The sequence below is a fragment of the Rhipicephalus microplus genome, chromosome 2, assembly GCF_043290135.1.
Source record: "Rhipicephalus microplus isolate Deutch F79 chromosome 2, USDA_Rmic, whole genome shotgun sequence".
NCBI classification, from domain to species: Eukaryota; Metazoa; Arthropoda; class Arachnida; order Ixodida; family Ixodidae; genus Rhipicephalus; species Rhipicephalus microplus.
Window position 1 is genome coordinate 204,623,601 of NC_134701.1, and position 19,358 is coordinate 204,642,958.

A 19,358-nucleotide genomic window follows, 5' to 3' on the forward strand; every position below is an offset into this window, starting at 1 on the left:
CAACACCTTTGTCGAGAAACGTGTTTTGTTGAGCATACGCATTGCGAAAAAAAAAGAGCGCCACAAATGACGTCGTCACACGGCCTATTCACAACTTAATTCCGTTTCTAGACAGCGGAACAGAGTTTCTGCTCACTAAAGCTCTTACGCTTGAATTTTTTTTACAATGCAAAGCTTCGTCCAATCGCAGCACTCCACTGCAAATCAATCGTAATACCATCTGGTCAGTGAAGCCGACCAGACACTTAAAGAAATCCGTTTAAAGAAAACATTGAATTCAGCCTCATCTTTCAATTTTACCGAAAAAGGCGTGCTCAAAAAGTTCCTCTGTAATTTTGGCATACTATACCCTCATTGTCAAACAAAGCTAAACAGTCGTCCTCGTAGGCAGTACCTTAAGGAAATGGGCATTTCGATCAAGTAAGCTTACCTCCTGCGAGCGTTAGTGTGGCGAAGCTCAGCTCCACCTCAGTCGAACCAGCGTCGTTGTGTGCAGACATCAGCAGCGTGTACCACGTGCCTGGCGTCAAGTCTGCGAGCTGAACGAGTTGCTGCTGCGGCACTACGTTGTTCGAGTGGAGCGTCCACTCGGATGACGAATGAGGCGGAGAAGGTGCGCGCGTATCTGGCCGGTACTGGACCACGAAGTAGGACACTGGGCACCCACCACTCTCCCATGCATCCAAATGGAGCACCACAAACGTCGTGTTTACTTCGAACAGACGGTTTGCGTCAGGCTCCACCGGACCTATACGGGAAATAGAGCTTTTTTAATATTGCAAAGATACAAACGAAAATGTTAAAGCGCATCAGTAAAATTAGCGCGAAAGAAAAGTTTGTGACAATGATCTGTGACAAAAATCGTAGACATTCTAAAAACAAAAGTGTTTTTATATGATCATTGGATACCACAAAGAGCATATCGTTTTTTTTTCGCCGTAGTAGTGAACTTTCATTCCCGGATTCTGTTCAATAAGTTTTAAAGACAATAGTCTTCCTTGGGATACCTCTACGCAAAAGTTTTGGTCTGTCTATCTTCCTGTTTCTGTCGGTCGACTTGTCTGTGTGTTAAACAGAACGGCTAGAGTTCAACCATATCTGCAGCGCCCACCAATATTGATCTGGTTCTTGCGTTACTACTTGTGTTATTATCAATTAAAAAGCAAACATTGCGCTTAAGCAAAATGTCAATTCGTCGTTATTTTATGGCGTGTTTCTTTACACTCGAAATGGCATGAATAAGTAATTATAAGGATTGCAGCGTTTTTTTTTATGCTGCGCTGACACTGCGACGCTGTGCACGAAAAGACGAGATTTCCGCGCTTTGCTAAGACGGTACAGTGCTCTCACCTACCTTGCAATCTAGTATTTACGGCTTACGATAATAATCGCGCATACCGCGCGCTTGCTAAATTGGAGGTCAACCTTTCGTTTGCTGAGATTACCACCAGATGGCACTCAAGTCTCACGCAATGCCCCAAGAATACCATTAACAGATTTTCTTGAGCAAAACATCAAATAAATGTTTTGTTCATTCTCCTCAGGTAGAAGACTGCCGTCTTTCAAGAACATTTGCAGTCGAACATGCAAATACGGGGGCCAATTTCTCATCTTCGACTCTCTCTATAAAGTGAGCAAACGCAAATGCACTTGGTTGAAATGCATAAAAAAGAAACTGCTGGAATGTCTGCCTAGACTACACGAGTCGACAAACAAGCAGTCAGCCGACCTTTGACATCAGGCAATAAAACAAGATCTATGTATGCGATAATTGCGCGATAAATATGGTTTGCCCACAGAAGCCGTACTATTGCAGATCCTAATACATGACTATCTATAAGTGAATCGCTTAATCAATCTTACAATCTTTTTTAATTGCGCTGCTGTGTTTGTTCTTTGTTTGATTCACTCATTGTCACTTGCACAAATAGGTAAAGACCGACGCTACGTTATACGATGCGTGGCCATGTCACATACCAGGTTCTAGCGAGCTTTGATCAAAACATTGACGGAATTCTGTATCTGCCGCGAGACATGAGCAACGCACAGCATCAGCGTCCACAGCTAGCAGATCTGCTTCAAACAAGTCTGAATCAGATGGTACTTCAATAGCGTGCTTGTTTGAGGGAAAATTTATTGCCTCCATCTAAAACCCTCGTGCACGAACAAGGCAACGTTGTTTCAGTTTGAGCAAATCATACGATTCGGAAGCTCTTGATATAATCTCGACGTGCGCGTTTAATTTGCGATTATTAAAAAACGACGTTATTGATATCACAAAACATAATTTTCATACATGTGTGATTTCTAATCTCCCTTGTCCTAGACCTTACGATAGAGACGAGTACTTCTCACGAGCCGTGAAATGAACTCACGTCCTCCGTTGGTCCGCACGCTGAGCGTCTCTCCTTGTGGCCCCTTTCCCGCACGGTTAGCAGCTTTGATGTAGACCAGGTACTCCGTGCCGCAACGCAGGTCTGACAACGTGAAGGCCCGTCGATCGGGTGGCACGGACACCTCGTGCCATTCGCCACCAGATTCTGACCTATAGTAAAGCGAGTAGCCTGCGCAACATGAAGAGCAACGAGTTATTCAAATATTTTCTAATCACTGCCCATTCCTCAGATAAGGTATTGTTTTAAATCGCGATGCCCAGCAGAATGAAGCAAAACTCAGATTTTTTTTCAAAAATCTACACTCGAGGAGTGTGAAGAAAATCTATTGAGTAGTGAGCACTGGCGTTCGAAATTGGGATAACTATGCATATGCTTTCTTTTGCCAACCAAAGGGGACGACCTTTGAAGGGCCATAGCACCCAGTTCTCTATCAAGACGTGTGTTGTGTGGGTTGATCCTTGTGCACTCCCAAACAAGCGGGCAAAATTTAGGAGCACTTGGTAGAACACTTATTTTTATAGTTTAATAGTTTAATAAACACGTAAATAGCCTGAGAGTCCAGCAACACTGGCGCACTGATGACCCGTGGCGTACCAAGCAGCCAGCTGTGCGAGCATATGCATTACGACAAACAATATTGTTTTGCGACCCACTCCGCAGTAAACTTGAGAAACGCCTTAGTGGGGTGCTCTGTAATTTTAGACTACCTGAGGTTATTTGGCGTGCTCTCAAGTCCAAGCACGCGGGCCACAAACATTTTCGCCTCCATTGAAAATGCAGCCTCTTTAGCCGGAGTTCAATCCTGCTACCTTCGGGTAGGCAGTTGATTGCCATAACCACTGCACCTCCACGACGAAGCTAAATGATTTTCAAAAGATGAAACTTTGGTAGAAGATAACGGCTCTACTCCTTGCTGTTTATCACGCCACACGTGCCATGGTAGAATGGCAGTCTCTGGCGATTGGCGAGGTTTACTGCCTGTGAAGTCTGGGGCTTGGGGTTCTGGACTGAATAATTTTTGCGGCCCGCTTTCTATATTTTTATAGGCATAACATACATTCTACTTCTAGTTTTCGCGGGGAACCACAAGTTGCGGAGTGATCATGTTATTGTTCCTTAAAGGGTCCAGACGTGAAATACGTTCCCGACACGGGGGACTAGTGGCTAAGGTACTCGGCTGTTGACCCGCAGGTTGCGGGATCAAATCCCGGCTGTGGTGGCTGCATTTCCGATGGAGGCGGCAATGTTGTAAACCCGTGTACTCAGATTCGGGTGCACGTTAAAGAACCCCAGGTGGTCGAAGTTTCCGGAGTACTCCACTACGGGGTCTCTCATATTCATATGGTCGTTTTGGGATATTAAACCCCACAAGTAAATCAATCAGACGTGAAATACACCTACGTTATGTACTTGTCACCAACTGAATGTACTTGTCACCCCTTCTTGTCTAGAGACATTATTGTTTCTTTAGGGAGGGGGGAACATTCTTATACAGTACGATGGTCTTCTTTACCCTAAGTGTTGTACGTACAAGCGTTTTGTTTTGTTGTGGGGTTATAGTCAGATCATTATTTCGTGCGTAATTACTAACTTCACACCGTTGTACAATCGACCCATTCAGTAGTTAAAGAACAACCGGTACATTATAATGCGCCAAAACCTTAAGCAATATCAACAAAAACAAAGACAGTGCTGTTTTTAATCAAAGCATGAATAGGCGACGTTGGTGTTATTATGGGAGTGGTGTCAGATAATCCTACTGCTGATAGAGCATACCAAAAAGCTTAACCTAAATAACTGGTGGCAGTCTAGCAATAATGGAACTCTTAAGAGTATGACGACGCTGTCACAGAACGAGCGCTAAAAAAAAGAGCGCGCCGCCAAATCCTTGCGACAACGGGCGGCAGAAACGCCGCGAGGTAAAAAAGAAAAAAAAAGAAAGCAAACATCCAGGGCTCCCGGGCGCGCGCTCTCCCCGCAGAAGCACGGCTTCGCAGACGATCCTCCTCACCCCACATCGGCGGCCCAGCAAGACCGCGATTTTTCTAGAACGAAGGAGGCGGGGTCAGACCGAGTGAATCATCCTCCGGAGAGGGCAGTCGAACCGTCTCGTGCCTCTCCCCAGCCTTCGCTGCGTATCGCGCCGACGAAATGACGAGAAACATCTGGAAAGTCGCGCGCAAGGTATTTAACCGAGCAGCCGAGACGAGAAATCAGGAGGAGACGGAAGTGAGCGCCAGAGTGCGTAGAGAGTCCGCCGTGTAGTCGGCGAAGTTTTTGGTCCGTAGGGACGGCTCGAGCTACAGGCAAGAGCGTGGGTTTACCGCTATCGAGCGAAGACGCGGGCAACAGCTGCGTGTGTGAAGCCGACGGATTTCCGGCGAAGAAGTTTGAAGCTTGGAGAGTGGCCATTTGAGGACGTGAGGTTTCCTGGAAGAGAAACTTCGAGAACTACGGAACGACAACAACGCTGGACTTTAAGTGAGTGATTCTCGGAAGAGTATCATTCAGACTTTTGTTCCAAGGACTTTGGACTGAATAGGTTTTCTATCTCTTTAGTCCTTAAGTGTCTTGGTTGTTCAATGCATGCGACTGCATTGTAGTGCGTATTGTTGTCTGTGTCAGTTGTTTTGAGTGTGGCTGATTGTACTGTGTAGTACGTTGTCTGATTGGTGACGTATTGTATGTAACTATTGTGGAGTGTGCATTTTTGTGTATTATTTTCGATCTGCCATTATTGAGAATATAATTTGTTTGTTTATCAACTCTCGGCTCTGTCTTGTTCTTTGGGCCACAGCCGGCGTCCGCTGGCGCACCAATAAGGACCACTTCTAAATTGTCCACGCTTTCGTGGTGCGGTTCGGGGGGCCGATACTTCGGCTCTTGGAATTAGCCCGGCGATCGCCTCCCTAATAAACGGGACATGTGTGACAATTAATCTGGCGTCCGCGACAGGACCTTTTGGTGCACAGTGTGTCCAAAGTAGTGAGAAAGAGCATCGAGTTGTTGATAGTGCTATCGGAACGATTTTGTGTGTTGTTCAGTGTTCTCGTTAACGAGTGCAGGAGAGTGTTCCGATAGACTGATTGAGGCAGATACTTTTTGCACGCGGCAAGGTTTTATTTGCGAGTTGCGAGACACAATGGATCTCGAAAAGTTAGTTGCGCTTGGTGAGAAGATGGGTCTTTCCGGCGCCGAACTACGGAAATGGGTAAGCCAGAAGGAGAAAGAGGCGGTGGAGAGAGAGAGGTTGGTGGTCGAAAGAGCCAAAGCGGAAAAAGAAGCTGAGTTGGAGAGAGAGAGGTTGGCAGCAGAGAGGGCCAAGGAAGAAAAAGCAGCTGAGTTGGAACGAGAGAGGTTGGCAGCTGAAAGGGTGAAAGAAGAAAGAGAGGCAAAGGAGCGACAGCTGAGGGAAGAAAGAGAGCAGCAATTGAAGTTGGAGTTGGAGAGAGAGAAGTTGGCAGCCAAAAGGGCGAGAGAAGAAAGAGAAGCGAGGGAGCGACAGCTGAAGGAAGAAAGAGAGGCAAAGGAGCGACAGCTGAAAGAAGAAAGAGAACTACAATTGAAGTTGGAGCTGGAGAAAGAAAGACTGGCAACTGAGAGGGCGAAAGAAGAAAGAGAGGAAAGGGAACGGCAGCGTCAGCACGAGATAGAACTCGAGCGGCTCCGTTTACAACAGCGAAGCGAAACTCCCGTCCAAGCTAGAGTTGAAAGCAGCGAACGGGAAGATCACGGTTTCCGCTTGAACCCAAGCAAGCTGCTCGTAGCGTTTGATGAAAGGAAGGACGACCTAGACGCGTACCTCCACAGATTTGAGACGATTGCGAGGAGCCAGAATTGGCCGGAACAGCAATGGGCAACTGCTTTGAGTACTTGCTTGAGTGGTGAAGCGCTCAGTGTGTACGGTAGGCTGACGCCGACCGATGCAGCCAACTACGCAAAGGTGAAAGCGGCTTTGTTGAAGCGATTTAGATTCACTGTGGAAGGATTCCGGGACAGGTTTCGGACAGGAAAGCCAGCTGATGGTGAAACGGCTACGCAGTATGCCGCCCGACTTTGCCATTATTTCGACAGATGGATTGAACTTTCAGGGACAGCCCAGGAGTACAATGAACTTAGAGAGCTCCTAATTAGAGAACAATTTCTTACTAGTTGCCACCCAAGCCTGTCGCTGTATTTGAAAGAGAGGAAGGCTGAGTCACTTGAAGGAATGCTTGAATTGGCTGATCAATTCTTGGAAGCGCAAGGTGGAACTAATTTGGCCAAGGTCAAGAAGGATTGTCCCGATGATTCGAAGAAATTGGCTCCCGAAGAAAAGAAGCGTGCACCAGAGAGCATTCCGCGATGTTTTCTGTGCAACCGAGTGGGTCATCGCGCGAAAAACTGTCGAACGATCTTTACGAGCCCTACGGTTGTAAAATATTTCAAGTGTGGTCAGACTGGGCACAAAGCAGATGCATGTCGAAACGGAGTGAGTCAAACTCACCAGGTATCCTGTGTGCAAGCAGCACCGAAATCCGATAATAATGCCGTCACCGACGGATTCGTAGAATTGAAAAATGGGGAGAAAATTCCTATTGTTGGTGCTGTAATGTCAAAACAGTCAACCGGTGTTACGAAGGGAATGCCAACGCTTCCTGGAAAGATTGCAGGCAAGAAGATTACGGTTCTAAGAGACACCGGTAGCTCCACGGTTATCGTGAGGAGAAATTTGGTACGGGAAAGTGAGTTGACAGGCAGAACGATGCCGGTTTGCCTAATTGACCGTACAGTTCGAATACTTCCCGAAGCAGAGATTGAGGTGGAAACTCCGTACTTCAGCGGGAAAGTAACCGCTCTGTGTATGACGACCCCCCTTTACGACCTTGTCATCGGAAACATCGATGGGGCGCGAGGGCCGAATGATCCCGAATGTTTGGGAGAAGACCCGAAGATAGAGCCCTCGCCAACAGAGCGGCCGCGAGATACAGTGGAGGAGCATCCCGTGACGGGTCTCACTAGAGCCCAAGGTGAAGCTGCGGCGCAAGAGACAGCGAAGGAGAAGACGATCGTGTCGAATAAGTTCACAGGCCGAGCAACTGGACGTACGTCGGCACGACCTCAACCGACTGACAGTGTAAAGGAGACGGAGTTGGCCAGCCGGGCAAAATGTAGAGGCATTATCAAGCGGGTAAATAAACAGACAGGACCCGTCGAATGTAATGACGCGTTAACGGTGTCGGAAGAGACAACGATGGCTGAGACGACGCCGCAGATATCGTCGTTGGAAAGGGCTCGCCGAAAAAGAACGTGGAAACACAAGAAAAGATCGAGCGAGCACCGCAAAAAGGGGCGCAAGCACTGCTCGAAGTACTCAGGATAAGTGCTGAGGTCGAATCTGAATGTGTTGGGCAGTGCTGAGTGCCATATGTTGTGTTAATGTTCTCGTTATCCTGTGTCTCAAGTGTATGTCGAGCGAGTCAGTGTTCTGTGCGATGATGTGATGTATAGTGTTGTATAATTGTTGTATCGACAGAACCTTGTACGTTTGTATTGTTAGGAATGTGTGATGAAGTGTTGTAGGCATGTACCTGTGGCTATATTTCATGTGTTGTGAAATTGAACTACAATGTACGATTGTATTAAGTGATCTATTGTGAATGTGAAGTGTCATGAGTGACTGATGGTGTTACAGTCTGTGAGAGTGTGTGGTGACTTCTCGCGCTCGTTTGTGTGGTGTTGAATATTATGAGATAATATTCTTAAAGTGGGGGCAGTGTCACAGAACGAGCGCTAAAAAAAAAGAGCGCGCCGCCAAATCCTTGCGACAACGGGCGGCAGAAACGCCGCGAGGTAAAAAAGAAAAAAAAAAGAAAGCAAACATCCAGGGCTCCCGGGCGCGCGCTCTCCCTGCAGAAGCACGGCTTCGCAGACGATCCTCCTCACCCCACATCGGCGGCCCAGCAAGACCGCGATTTTTCTAGAACGAAGGAGGCGGGGTCAGACCGAGTGAATCATCCTCCGGAGAGGGCAGTCGAACCGTCTCGTGCCTCTCCCCAGCCTTCGCTGCGTATCGCGCCGACGAAATGACGAGAAACATCTGGAAAGTCGCGCGCAAGGTATTTAACCGAGCAGCCGAGACGAGAAATCAGGAGGAGACGGAAGTGAGCGCCAGAGTGCGTAGAGAGTCCGCCGTGTAGTCGGCGAAGTTTTTGGTCCGTAGGGACGGCTCGAGCTACAGGCAAGAGCGTGGGTTTACCGCTATCGAGCGAAGACGCGGGCAACAGCTGCGTGTGTGAAGCCGACGGATTTCCGGCGAAGAAGTTTGAAGCTTGGAGAGTGGCCATTTGAGGACGTGAGGTTTCCTGGAAGAGAAACTTCGAGAACTACGGAACGACAACAACGCTGGACTTTGAGTGAGTGATTCTCGGAAGAGTATCATTCAGACTTTTGTTCCAAGGACTTTGGACTGAATAGGTTTTCTATCTCTTTAGTCCTTAAGTGTCTTGGTTGTTCAATGCATGCGACTGCATTGTAGTGCGTATTGTTGTCTGTGTCAGTTGTTTTGAGTGTGGCTGATTGTACTGTGTAGTACGTTGTCTGATTGGTGACGTATTGTATGTAACTATTGTGGAGTGTGCATTTTAGTGTATTATTTTCGATCTGCCATTATTGAGAATATAATTTGTTTGTTTATCAACTCTCGGCTCTGTCTTGTTCTTTGGGCCACAGCCGGCGTCCGCTGGCGCACCAATAAGGACCACTTCTAAATTGTCCACGCTTTCGTGGTGCGGTTCGGGGGGCCGATACTTCGGCTCTTGGAATTAGCCCGGCGATCGCCTCCCTGATAAACGGGACATGTGTGACAGACGCTAGAGATAACTTCTTTTTTTTATCTAGAAAGCCTACCCAGTCAAGAAATGAAGACAAAACTGCCATAGTATTCAAACAGAGAAACTCTCACAGGATACGTTGAAGTTATGATAGGCAAGGAATAGAGAACACAAAAATGAGATAGTATTTTTTATTACCTGTGATGGGGATCTCTTGATGATGCTCGTTTTCCCAGTTGACAGACACAGACCGGGCTGTTGTGCCACCTACTCGCAAATGTGGAGCACTCGGTGGGTCTGCGAAGACGTGAAGATGAAAAAAAAAGATTAGGAATAGAGGAGGGAGAGTGATATATAAAAACAAGACCGAATTAATATAGCAGCCACATTTGACATTTGCAGTCATTTAATGGTACACCGCATTAAAAAAAACGATTTTCGCATATTACTAAAGCTAAAATTCACAATTTCTAAAACACCGCTGCTACCGCGACAATTACGCCTGGTAAGCGAAAAAACGCGTGAAAAGCAAGTTCGGTTGGACGTGCCACCTGGAGATTTCCGCACTAAACACCACGATGTCACAGACATTGACGACATCTGATAGGTTTCACGTAGTGTCAACGTAAGGTCTCACGTAGACACTACGTAATAGGATTTACGTAGTGTTACGTAGTCTTACATATTTGGTAAAAATGAAATGTATTGTGATATGCGGCAGCCCAGACCTTGCATACGAACTTTCATAAAAGTTCAATGAGCCAATGTCGGGGAATCGCGATAATCGGTTTTGTTATTCATGACGTCACGCACGAAGACCTTATCGCCAAATTTAGAAATAAAACTTCGACCTAATTTATTCCGCTAATAATGAACTTATGATTGTTAAACTAGTGACATTGTAGTTCTGAAAGTGGAGTTTATTAATATTTCCCGTCATTAATATTCTATATTTAAATTTTTTTTTCTGAGGTATCAAGAGTCAAACGCAAGTTGCGTCCGTAGGTGCAATCCCTGCAGTAAACATGAAAAATACCTTATAGAGACGAGGCTACATATGAGATGGTGAGTAATGAGAAATCAGTTCAGGGACTTGTGCGTTAAATGATATTTTAGAGGTTGAAATACAGCTACTTGGTATCCTATGCGTTAAAACACATTTTCGAAGCCTCTGGAAAAAGCAAACGTGTGCACAAACTATTATCACAATGCTACAGTGCTGCAATATTTACTTAGTGCTATCGGCGTTTTCTCAAATGATACCTCATATTATGGTAGATTAGTGGCTCATTTGCCTGTTGTTGCTTTTTCCACTGTACGAAATTATCGACCCAAGCAGCGTCAGGTTTCTTATAAAGCATTCACCTTTTATGTTTTTTTTTACGCTCATACGTCAAATAGCTCACTTTGCAGAAATTCGGGGGCTGGCGTAGTTGATGGTGAACAAAGAATCATAATCTTATCCATAACTGACATCGCAATGGAGGAAGAAGCAAATAACTAAAAATAAAATCTTCCATTTGATTGACAATCAAAAGCAGGCCGTCTGCGTGGCAAGCATGTGTTCTACCACTAAGCCACTCCATCCCTTAGAACTGCTTCGAAAAAAAAAAGCACGATGTGAATGTCATGTAGTGGAACAACTTTCCTTACCGCGCAGATAGTATTGCGTATACCAGAAGCGCAGAATTGCGCCAGGCGTCAAAACATGTAAATTCTGCAGCGTGCGGGTCTTTTAAAGGCCCAACAATTTAGTAGCGCTGAGGCAAATTGAGTTACCATCAGCTGGAAAAACACAGAAGACTGGGCAGCTGCGTAGGTTCGCATGTTGCGTTACAGAATTGTGGGCCCTCCGGTTATTCGTAAAAGAAAAATTACGGCGTACTGGGCACAAAACTGCACTTGCAGTTGGAATTGTAGGATAGTTTGAAAGAGCCAATGTAATGCACACTGTCATTCATTTTCGTAAGGCAAGGTTGAGGCATGCGTTAAGAACCAAAGGCAGGCTAGCTGTTGACATGGCGACACGGATTGGCCCCGACCTGACGCTATTGTGTTCTACTCTTGAAGGTGAAGGGTCCTCGAAGTTTTGTCTTGAAGTTATGGCACAGTGTAGCACAAAAATCTTTTTCTTGAGCCAGCACACTTTAGTAATTACACGTATAGCAGACGAAAAGTAAGATCTCAACGTTGAACAGTTTCTTAAGCCTGCTGTTCTTGGCAAGCAAGTACAAAACTTTCTCGGCAGTCCACAAACGTACTTCTTCGCTCAAGCATTCAACTATTAGGCACATGACGCTTTTTTCCGACAGTCTAAGATATAAGACAGCTGATTAAGCTAATTCTGCGATGATATATCTTCACGAGTCAAATACTGCAGTTCCATTTGTTTTATTTATATTGACATTAATTTTTAAGCTCCACAGTCAAAGAGGAACTCTGAACAACAATAATAATAAGTATTCTATAGTTACCCATATTAGCTAGTTCACTTGCACGATGCAAAACAGAGAAAGGCCTCTCAATGTGGAAGAAAACACCAGAAGTAAAAAAAGACCAGCGGTGACGTTTCGTCCAGATTATACCGACGTAAATATTCATGACATTTCCTTTTCGACCTCCCGTCGGTGAACATTGACTGCATTTTCCTCAAGCTTTTCTAAACATATTATTTCAGCTTTTTTGTTTAAAACTTTGTAGCAACACTACGGCCCCCTCCCCCCTCATGAAATCCGAACTACCGGTTTGTGATAATATATAATAAACCAATTAGCGTGAACACCATTTTTTATTTAGGACTGTGGAGAAAGAAATTCGTACGCTTAGTATCTCAATGCTTAAGTCAAGCAAAATGCCTGTGGACTGTCAAGAATCTCTTCGTAAAACAATGAAGCATAAATGTGGGTTCCATCCATGCTTTCAGTTGTCTTACTAGTATGTTAAAGCTAACTGAAATGATTTTTCGCAATACTGCGTTATTACAATAAAGGCTTTTAGGGTTATTATTTGTGTTGAAATACATATATGTGAACATTCTACAATGTGTACAGAGCGAGGGTTTTCTTGAACGAGGGCCTATTCTTGAACGGTCACCCAATGACCGTAGCAGTCCGCTAAAGGCGGTGAAATAACGACTTGTAGTGTTTTAGTTTCCATGTTCATGCGGCATACTTTTATTTTTGTTTTTTTTTCTCGGAACGCTGCTTCTCCTGTATTGACCGACACTTCTTTCCAGGCGCGAGATATAGTGATGCATTAAAGACGCACTTTCTGTCTATGACAAGGCGCTCTAAAGACGCCCGAAAGACCAGAGTCTGGACCAATGACTAAGAATGATCGATCATATGGCATCGATGACGCAATGACGTTCTCAGAAGCGCCCAACAATACGACCCCTGACCGAGAAGTCAGAAGTCGCAGTCGCATTACATAATCGTTTTAGCAGCTTATTGAGGCCATTTCGAAAATCGGAACAATATCAACTAAAATGTATATATCGCGAACACCCACACGGCTATCTAAGTTCGTAGTTGCGGCGGGGTGTGGCGTGTGAAAAAGCTCCAACCTCCGTATTGCTTGTTTTTGCGTTTTTTTTCTTTCGGAGGAGGAGAAAAGTTGCCCCATAAACTGATAAAAGATGATGCTTTTTCTTCCTTCCGTTTCTGCAATTGACAGCTTCCCGGGCAAGAGTGTCCCAAACAACGCTCTTGCTTTCGAAAGGCCGCCAGTGGGCGCTGAAGGAGTAGCTGGAAGCAATACCATCCGGTTGATTAAGGGTCTTTGTGGAAGCACTACAGGGTCATTACTGGCGCTTCGTTTCTCGTCAGTGCCAGATGGTAGTTAGGTTAACCACGTTTTTTTATTCATTTGTCACACCGACAATCAGAAGTGCCCAGAGTTCAATTTAGCTAATGTAATAAAGCTAGGTGTGAACAAAACCTTATAACGCGGTAACTCATTTCTCAACGTAAGCAAACGTGAGCAGCCTAATCTACTGTTGTCACTTAATTGGTGTCGTTCAAAACTTGAAAGAGGGTGTCAGCCTGAACAATGTCCTCTTATTACAGATTTTGCATAAGGGCGAATGATGTTCTGTGATTTTGAAGATTTTGATAAAAGAAGCATAGTGGGAATGACAGGGTGAGAATATATTTGGTATATAAACTGAAACCGTTCATTGTACTGCATTTCAAAAAGACATAGCGGTGTAATTCCGTATATATATATATATATATATATATATATATATATATATATATATATATATATATATATATATATATATACACGCTCCTGTGGACGGAAAAACAACGTGCACGCACGTTTAATTTGGGACGTTTCATTTTGTCGCGTTGGTCTATACAAATGACTACTTCCATTTCAATGAACCGTTATTTAATTGCACGTTAAAAAACCCCAGGTGGCCGAATTTTCCGAGACCTCCACTACAGCGTCTGTTATAGATATATAGTAGTTTTGGGACGTCTTTAAAGCACGCATATCAATCAATTTAGCGACCCGTAGTCCAGTAGGCAATATCACTTCGTTTTATGAAGTGCGATATGGTGGTGTATAAATAATTCAGAACCAGAGATCAGTGAATTATGTAGGTATTAAGGCAGAAGTACAACAATATAAGTATATCGATTCGTCTGGATGAAGTGCGCACTCTGTTACTTGCTTTTTTTTTTCGTGAAAGTGAACTAGCACCACACAAAAGTTAGAGCCCGTCTACACTAGTAGGAATTTTACACACCATGGTTCGAAGACAAGTATACTGAATCAGATAGCCAAAAATAAGAACTTTGGGAACACTGATAAAATATGCGCTTGTGTTCAGTAGAGAAAAAATAATGTTACCTGAATCAAAAGGCTGTTAAAGAGGAGCATAACATAAATCAAGTAAGATAAAACAACATAACGTTGCCTATATTCTCGACGGTGGTCACTCACCGAAGTCTAGTGTTCGCACTTTGACGACTTCGGACTGGGGTCCAGCGCCCTTGGTGTTGAACGCCTGAGCCGTGACCACGTACTCCGTGGATCGGCGCAGTCCAGCGAGATCGTAGCTCAACCTGTGCGGTACCAGCTCCCCAGGTCTCACTGTTTCACTCACGTCAGCGTGTATACTGCTGGCGTCGTGGCTCACAGGAGCCGACAGTAGTGCCGGCGACGCCTCGAATGTCTTGAAGGTGAAGGCGTCCGAGCTGGACAGCTCGCGATACCCCACGTAGAATCCCTCAATCTCGTCACCCACGCTCGAACGGCGGGGATTCTGTGTTCATGGTGATGCGACAAACAGAATGCATGGCAGTGAGCTTCGCTTAGGAGTGAGTAACAGCTCAGAACGAACTAGTGTTTAGTTAGTACCGATTCAAAATGCGTGCGACTTAGTGTTCGTGACTGACGCACGAAAGGCAGCTTGCATATCTTATTAATCAGTGTCTCATATGCGTCTGTGTTTCGGAGTTGTATGTTCTCTTCGAATATAACATAAACATCATGAAGAGTAGCATAAAAAGATAAGTTGCTTTGTATTATTAGCAAGGTACTGCTATCGTAGGACAATTTTGCGCGAAAATTTGCTATCAATGCAAGCACTGCAGCTGCACCTCCGTGCTACCTAACGGCCGCGCCGAAAAAGAGGATGAGATCATGGGGCTCGTGGTTCTACGTTACACACAATTTCTAGTACATTGTAGACACTTGGTCAAAAAAACATAAAAAAACAAAATTCAACATGCATTTTGCGTTTCTAAATTTCAGCGCCACGCTGCTACAAATTTTCTTCACAGAAGTAACCATTTTTAAATCTTATATTTAAAATTGAGAGGAACCGCTTATATGGTCGATGCACAGACGCAGGCAATGTTTCACTTCCCGTTACTTTAAATGTAGAATTTGGGTTTGGTGTCCGTAATCAGGATGTGAAGGCATCACAACATGAGCTTTTAGAACAAGAGCGATGCTTACGTCAAAGGACACTGATATTGTCCTCGTGTTTGTCGCCATGGCTTGTACATTCTTTGGTGGAAACCGGGGAGCTGCAATAGTAACAAGAACAAATTTACCTAGCACAACATTTGTTTCTTTACACGTGTACAATTAGGAGACACTTCTGAATACATACGAAAAAAAAGTATGTGTCATCTTTCAAAAAGTAAGCACCAGCAATCGCTCTAATCTACAACGAAAATAATAAGTCATTCATAATCATGACCTAATTATAAAAACATAATTGGGAAAAGTTCATACGAACCTAGCAGAGTACTTCATTCAGAATGTTCAGGGGCCCATGGCCATGGGATACCGTCTTTTCTTTTTGAATGTAACACAACTGATTAGCACTACTTGCCTATTCTTTTTAATTAAATGTTCCTACGGCTACTCTATATTTGCTGATCTCTTGCCTCAGTTAAAGACACTGCCCCGAGAGACTCGCAATTAAATCTGTTTGCTGTATAAAGCACACTTTCCGCTCTCGTGCATGCTAAACAGAAATAAAGAACGAGCACATATTAAAAGCCAAGTCGTCTAAAATTACGCTTCATTGCAGGAGTCCTTGTAATGACTTCCCGACTGTTTGAAAAGCCTCCCGGTATCCTCACTCAGCAGTCTTTTGGCTGAGCGAGGGCAATCAAGAATCAACGCTTTGTTGCCTGCGTAACTTCTGTGCAGTAAGTTTGAAGTCTCGATTGTTATCTGTTTTAGTTCTATTCACGACGGGTACTAATAACTGCAAAAGTTTCAATGTTTTTATGTGCTGCAATGCAGTAAACAAACTGTATTATGCAAGCTTCAGCAAACAGTTAAAAAAACCTAAATATATAACTAGGGTAATGCGGGGAAACTTGATACTGATAGCCTAAGCTCTTCACCAACAGTTCTACGCAGGTATTGATATATATATACTGCACGTAATTTATGTAATAATAAGCTCTAAAAATTTTGAATATTTCAAATGTGTGCAATTGTATTTTTCAAGAAAACTATCACCCGAGAAACACAGCAATGCTTGTTGATTCCGCACAACCTTTACAATGAACAACTTTTGATCCACCTAAGTGAAGAAGTAGTGGGAATACAGCTCATAATCTATTTTTTGGTGCACCGTGATTGAAATCCTTGCTAATCAAGTACACCCTGAGCTCTATACAACACAAGACGTGCGTTTTCCTACGATCTATCAGTCTGGTATGTCATGTGCTCAGTTTCAGACAATGTGGTGGTACTGCAGCAAACTACTAAGACAATCTCCTCGGTGTCTTCCGGTTCCAACTTGCCTAGAGAAAAGCTAAACAAAACATGTACGCCTATAATGCAAGCCCCGACAGAGTTGAGTTGTAGTTCTTGGTGTTGGCTTTCCTCTCTTGCGCAGACTTTGCCGAAGACCGCTCTTTAATTAATGTGCGATGGTTACAATGATTACTTGGGTTCCCCATATATGAGCTTAGTTCTTGCATTCCGTCATTCGTTTATGTTCATTCACTTAGGCTTGTGAAAGTCATTCGGTAATACATAAGAAGTTTCCTAAATGTTATGATCCTGGAATAAAATAGAGTGCACAATAACTATAGTAATAAGAAGCATTCGTAATGAAACGGGAAATATACGTTGTCTCCCTTGCCCCTTTGCCCATGTATGCGAAGAAACTCACCTTGAATTTCGGTATCGCTTTAAATGTAGGTGTAAACGTGAATTTTTCTCGGGTCTTTTTTCGTATCGTGTGTTTCATGACAGTGCTCTCATTTCCGGGTAATGCGCGTGGGCATACCAAGGTCATCGCTTTTAAAAGTGACTTGTCATTACGTTTATCCCATTGATTGCGAGCATTAAAGTACATCACATAAAAACTGAAATCTCTACACTAGAAACCAGTTTATAGTTCCAGCACTTCAACTTATCAATTCTCACTAGCTCAGCTCATATCATCGGTTTTGTCACGTGGGTCAAAAGGTAATGTGGAATCTCTTCGATTCTTTCTCTTTTTTGGTCAAAAGGTTGCGTGTGAATGTGAGGTGCGAGACGTTTTGTGTGTTAGCTAATTATTTTGCTTATGCTCTGCAAGCCACTACTGGAAATATATTTTGAGCTATTGCACTTCTTCTTTTTACCTCACTTCATCGAAGCATAATGACGCCACTTACGTTTTTCGCTAAGTTTGTCTCTTACCACTTTACTGATCTGTGAATGATTTCCGAATAATTGGTACGTATTCGGCACCTAACTTTGTCGTTAAAAGAAGGTACTTGTGATGACAAAACTTGCTCTGCAAACTTAATTTCGTTCTTAAACAAGATACTTCCAAGTTACTTATTCAAACAACAGAACCAATATTCGTGAATACGACACACTTGAATTCCGCCAGCCTCTCGTCGTAACACCGCGTTCTACACTGAAAATTATCAGAAAAATTTCGAAAAAGAAGTGCGGAAGCATTGCTTCTATACGCAAGCGCACCATTAAAGAAATCGATAGCATTGGCGACCACTCACGCTCTTTAGAGGTGGTGAACTCGACTGGTGCGCTGTACTCGCCGATGCCGAGGGCGTTGTGGGCCCGAACTTTCAGCTGGTACGTCGTTGTGGGCAGCAGACCTCGTACCGTGGCTTTTGTCTCCAGTCCGGACACGGACAGCGTGTCCTGCCAGAGGCCTGAAGAGAACCACCGAGACAAGATACGTCATAATACGAGGAGAAAAAGACGAGCGATAGTTTAGAGTGAAGTGCTCTTGGTAGCGGTGGGCAATGAGATATGCTGGGAAGTTGACGGTGTGTTACTCTGTGTAGCCATGAAGTGACATGGAGGGAGGAGGGGAAGCACAGTGCGAGGGGAGGAGGCTGTTTTCGATCTACCGGTGTTTTGTGGTATTCAGGAGGACGTCTTCAGGTGGATTGAGACTGTAAAGACGCTTGGCACCCCCAACGCCTGGCTGGACCATAAAAAGTGGCTGGTGGCCCAGTCCAATTTTATTATTGAATATGTACATTTTAGAAGCACAGCGTCAAAATATTGGAGCAAGTGCCAATGACATCATTTTTAGCAACGCAGAATATGCATAGAGGTAGCGTCGACTTTATTTCTCATTTGACGCCGAGGGTTGCAAAAAATAGCAACCTATTTTTTTCCTTCGAGAACCAAAATATTTCGTGATAAATTGTTTGTTTCTATGTCTACTGGTACGTGGAATTGCGTACATCTTATCAAGGTGACAGAGCTTCTGAGAAATAGTAAAAATATAAATTTTTCGTATGGCATAACATAGCCATGGACTACTTACACAAACGAATTGCTCGTCCCCAGATATTCTATGAAAGTGCGTTTCAGTTTTTTAGCAAAGGTTAGCTTTTCAACACTACGCGCAGCCCAACTTTATGTAAACGTTTGTATATAGTCTAGAAACAAGGTGAAACGTTTGTATATAGTCTAGAAACAAGGTGGTGGTAAAGAAACTTAAACCGGAGTGCTGCAAGACAGCCCTATGCAAACTCAGGTATTTTGTTTTAGTGGAAGTTAGTTTCTCCGGTGCATTCGTAGGAAAGGACTAACTCCGAATAGCACCGAGGCCTATGCTAGACAAATTTACGACCTGCATCTATCATGATAATATCAATATGCACGATCATAGCACTGAACTGCAATCAGTGATATTATCTCAAATATTTTAATGAAAAGAACTATAGTTTTTGCAAATACACAAATATTCATGCGATTTTAAATAAAACAACAGGTACTAAACACTTCGCATTTAAATGTTTTAGCAGCTATAAGAACACATCCCATGGCTGAAGGACAGCGCGACCCCATGAACGTGACACGTCTACAGCTTACAAGAGGATGATTCATAAAGTACTATACTGTGTTGTAGATTTTAGGTGGTACCACCAGAAACTTCTCGCTAACCCACAAACGAAAAATGGTTCTCTATTAAATCTTCATTTTCACTGAAATTTTGCTTCCGAAAGAAGCCCAAGCGATTCCTTTTACTTTGAAACTTCCCGTTTCATCAGTTAAGCGCAACTTCGAAATCTTTTTCTGCCAACTGACGCAAGACAACAAAACAAAACAAATCACGTACAAAGAGTTCCGGTTAAAGCGAGTAAAATATATTACCACAACCTTCGCAGGCCTCATGGAGCAAGAAGACACC

At 44.0% G+C, this 19,358-nt stretch overlaps 1 protein-coding gene across 5 annotated transcripts in view; it reads right to left on the reverse strand.

Moving 5' to 3' along the window:
• Positions 1-19,358, reverse strand: part of LOC119169592 (cell adhesion molecule Dscam1-like) — a 202,147-nt gene that overhangs the window by 10,657 nt on the left and 172,132 nt on the right. For all 5 annotated transcript variants that reach the window (XM_075887265.1, XM_075887267.1, XM_075887264.1 and 2 more), the window contains exons 16-21: positions 17,704-17,862; positions 15,182-15,252; positions 14,162-14,483; positions 9,407-9,505; positions 2,376-2,564; positions 431-748 (exon numbers count right to left, since the gene is read on the reverse strand). In XM_075887265.1, coding sequence (XP_075743380.1) covers positions 431-748; positions 2,376-2,564; positions 9,407-9,505; positions 14,162-14,483; positions 15,182-15,252; positions 17,704-17,862 — 1,158 coding nt within the window. The remainder of the gene's footprint in view (positions 1-430; positions 749-2,375; positions 2,565-9,406; positions 9,506-14,161; positions 14,484-15,181; positions 15,253-17,703; positions 17,863-19,358) is intronic.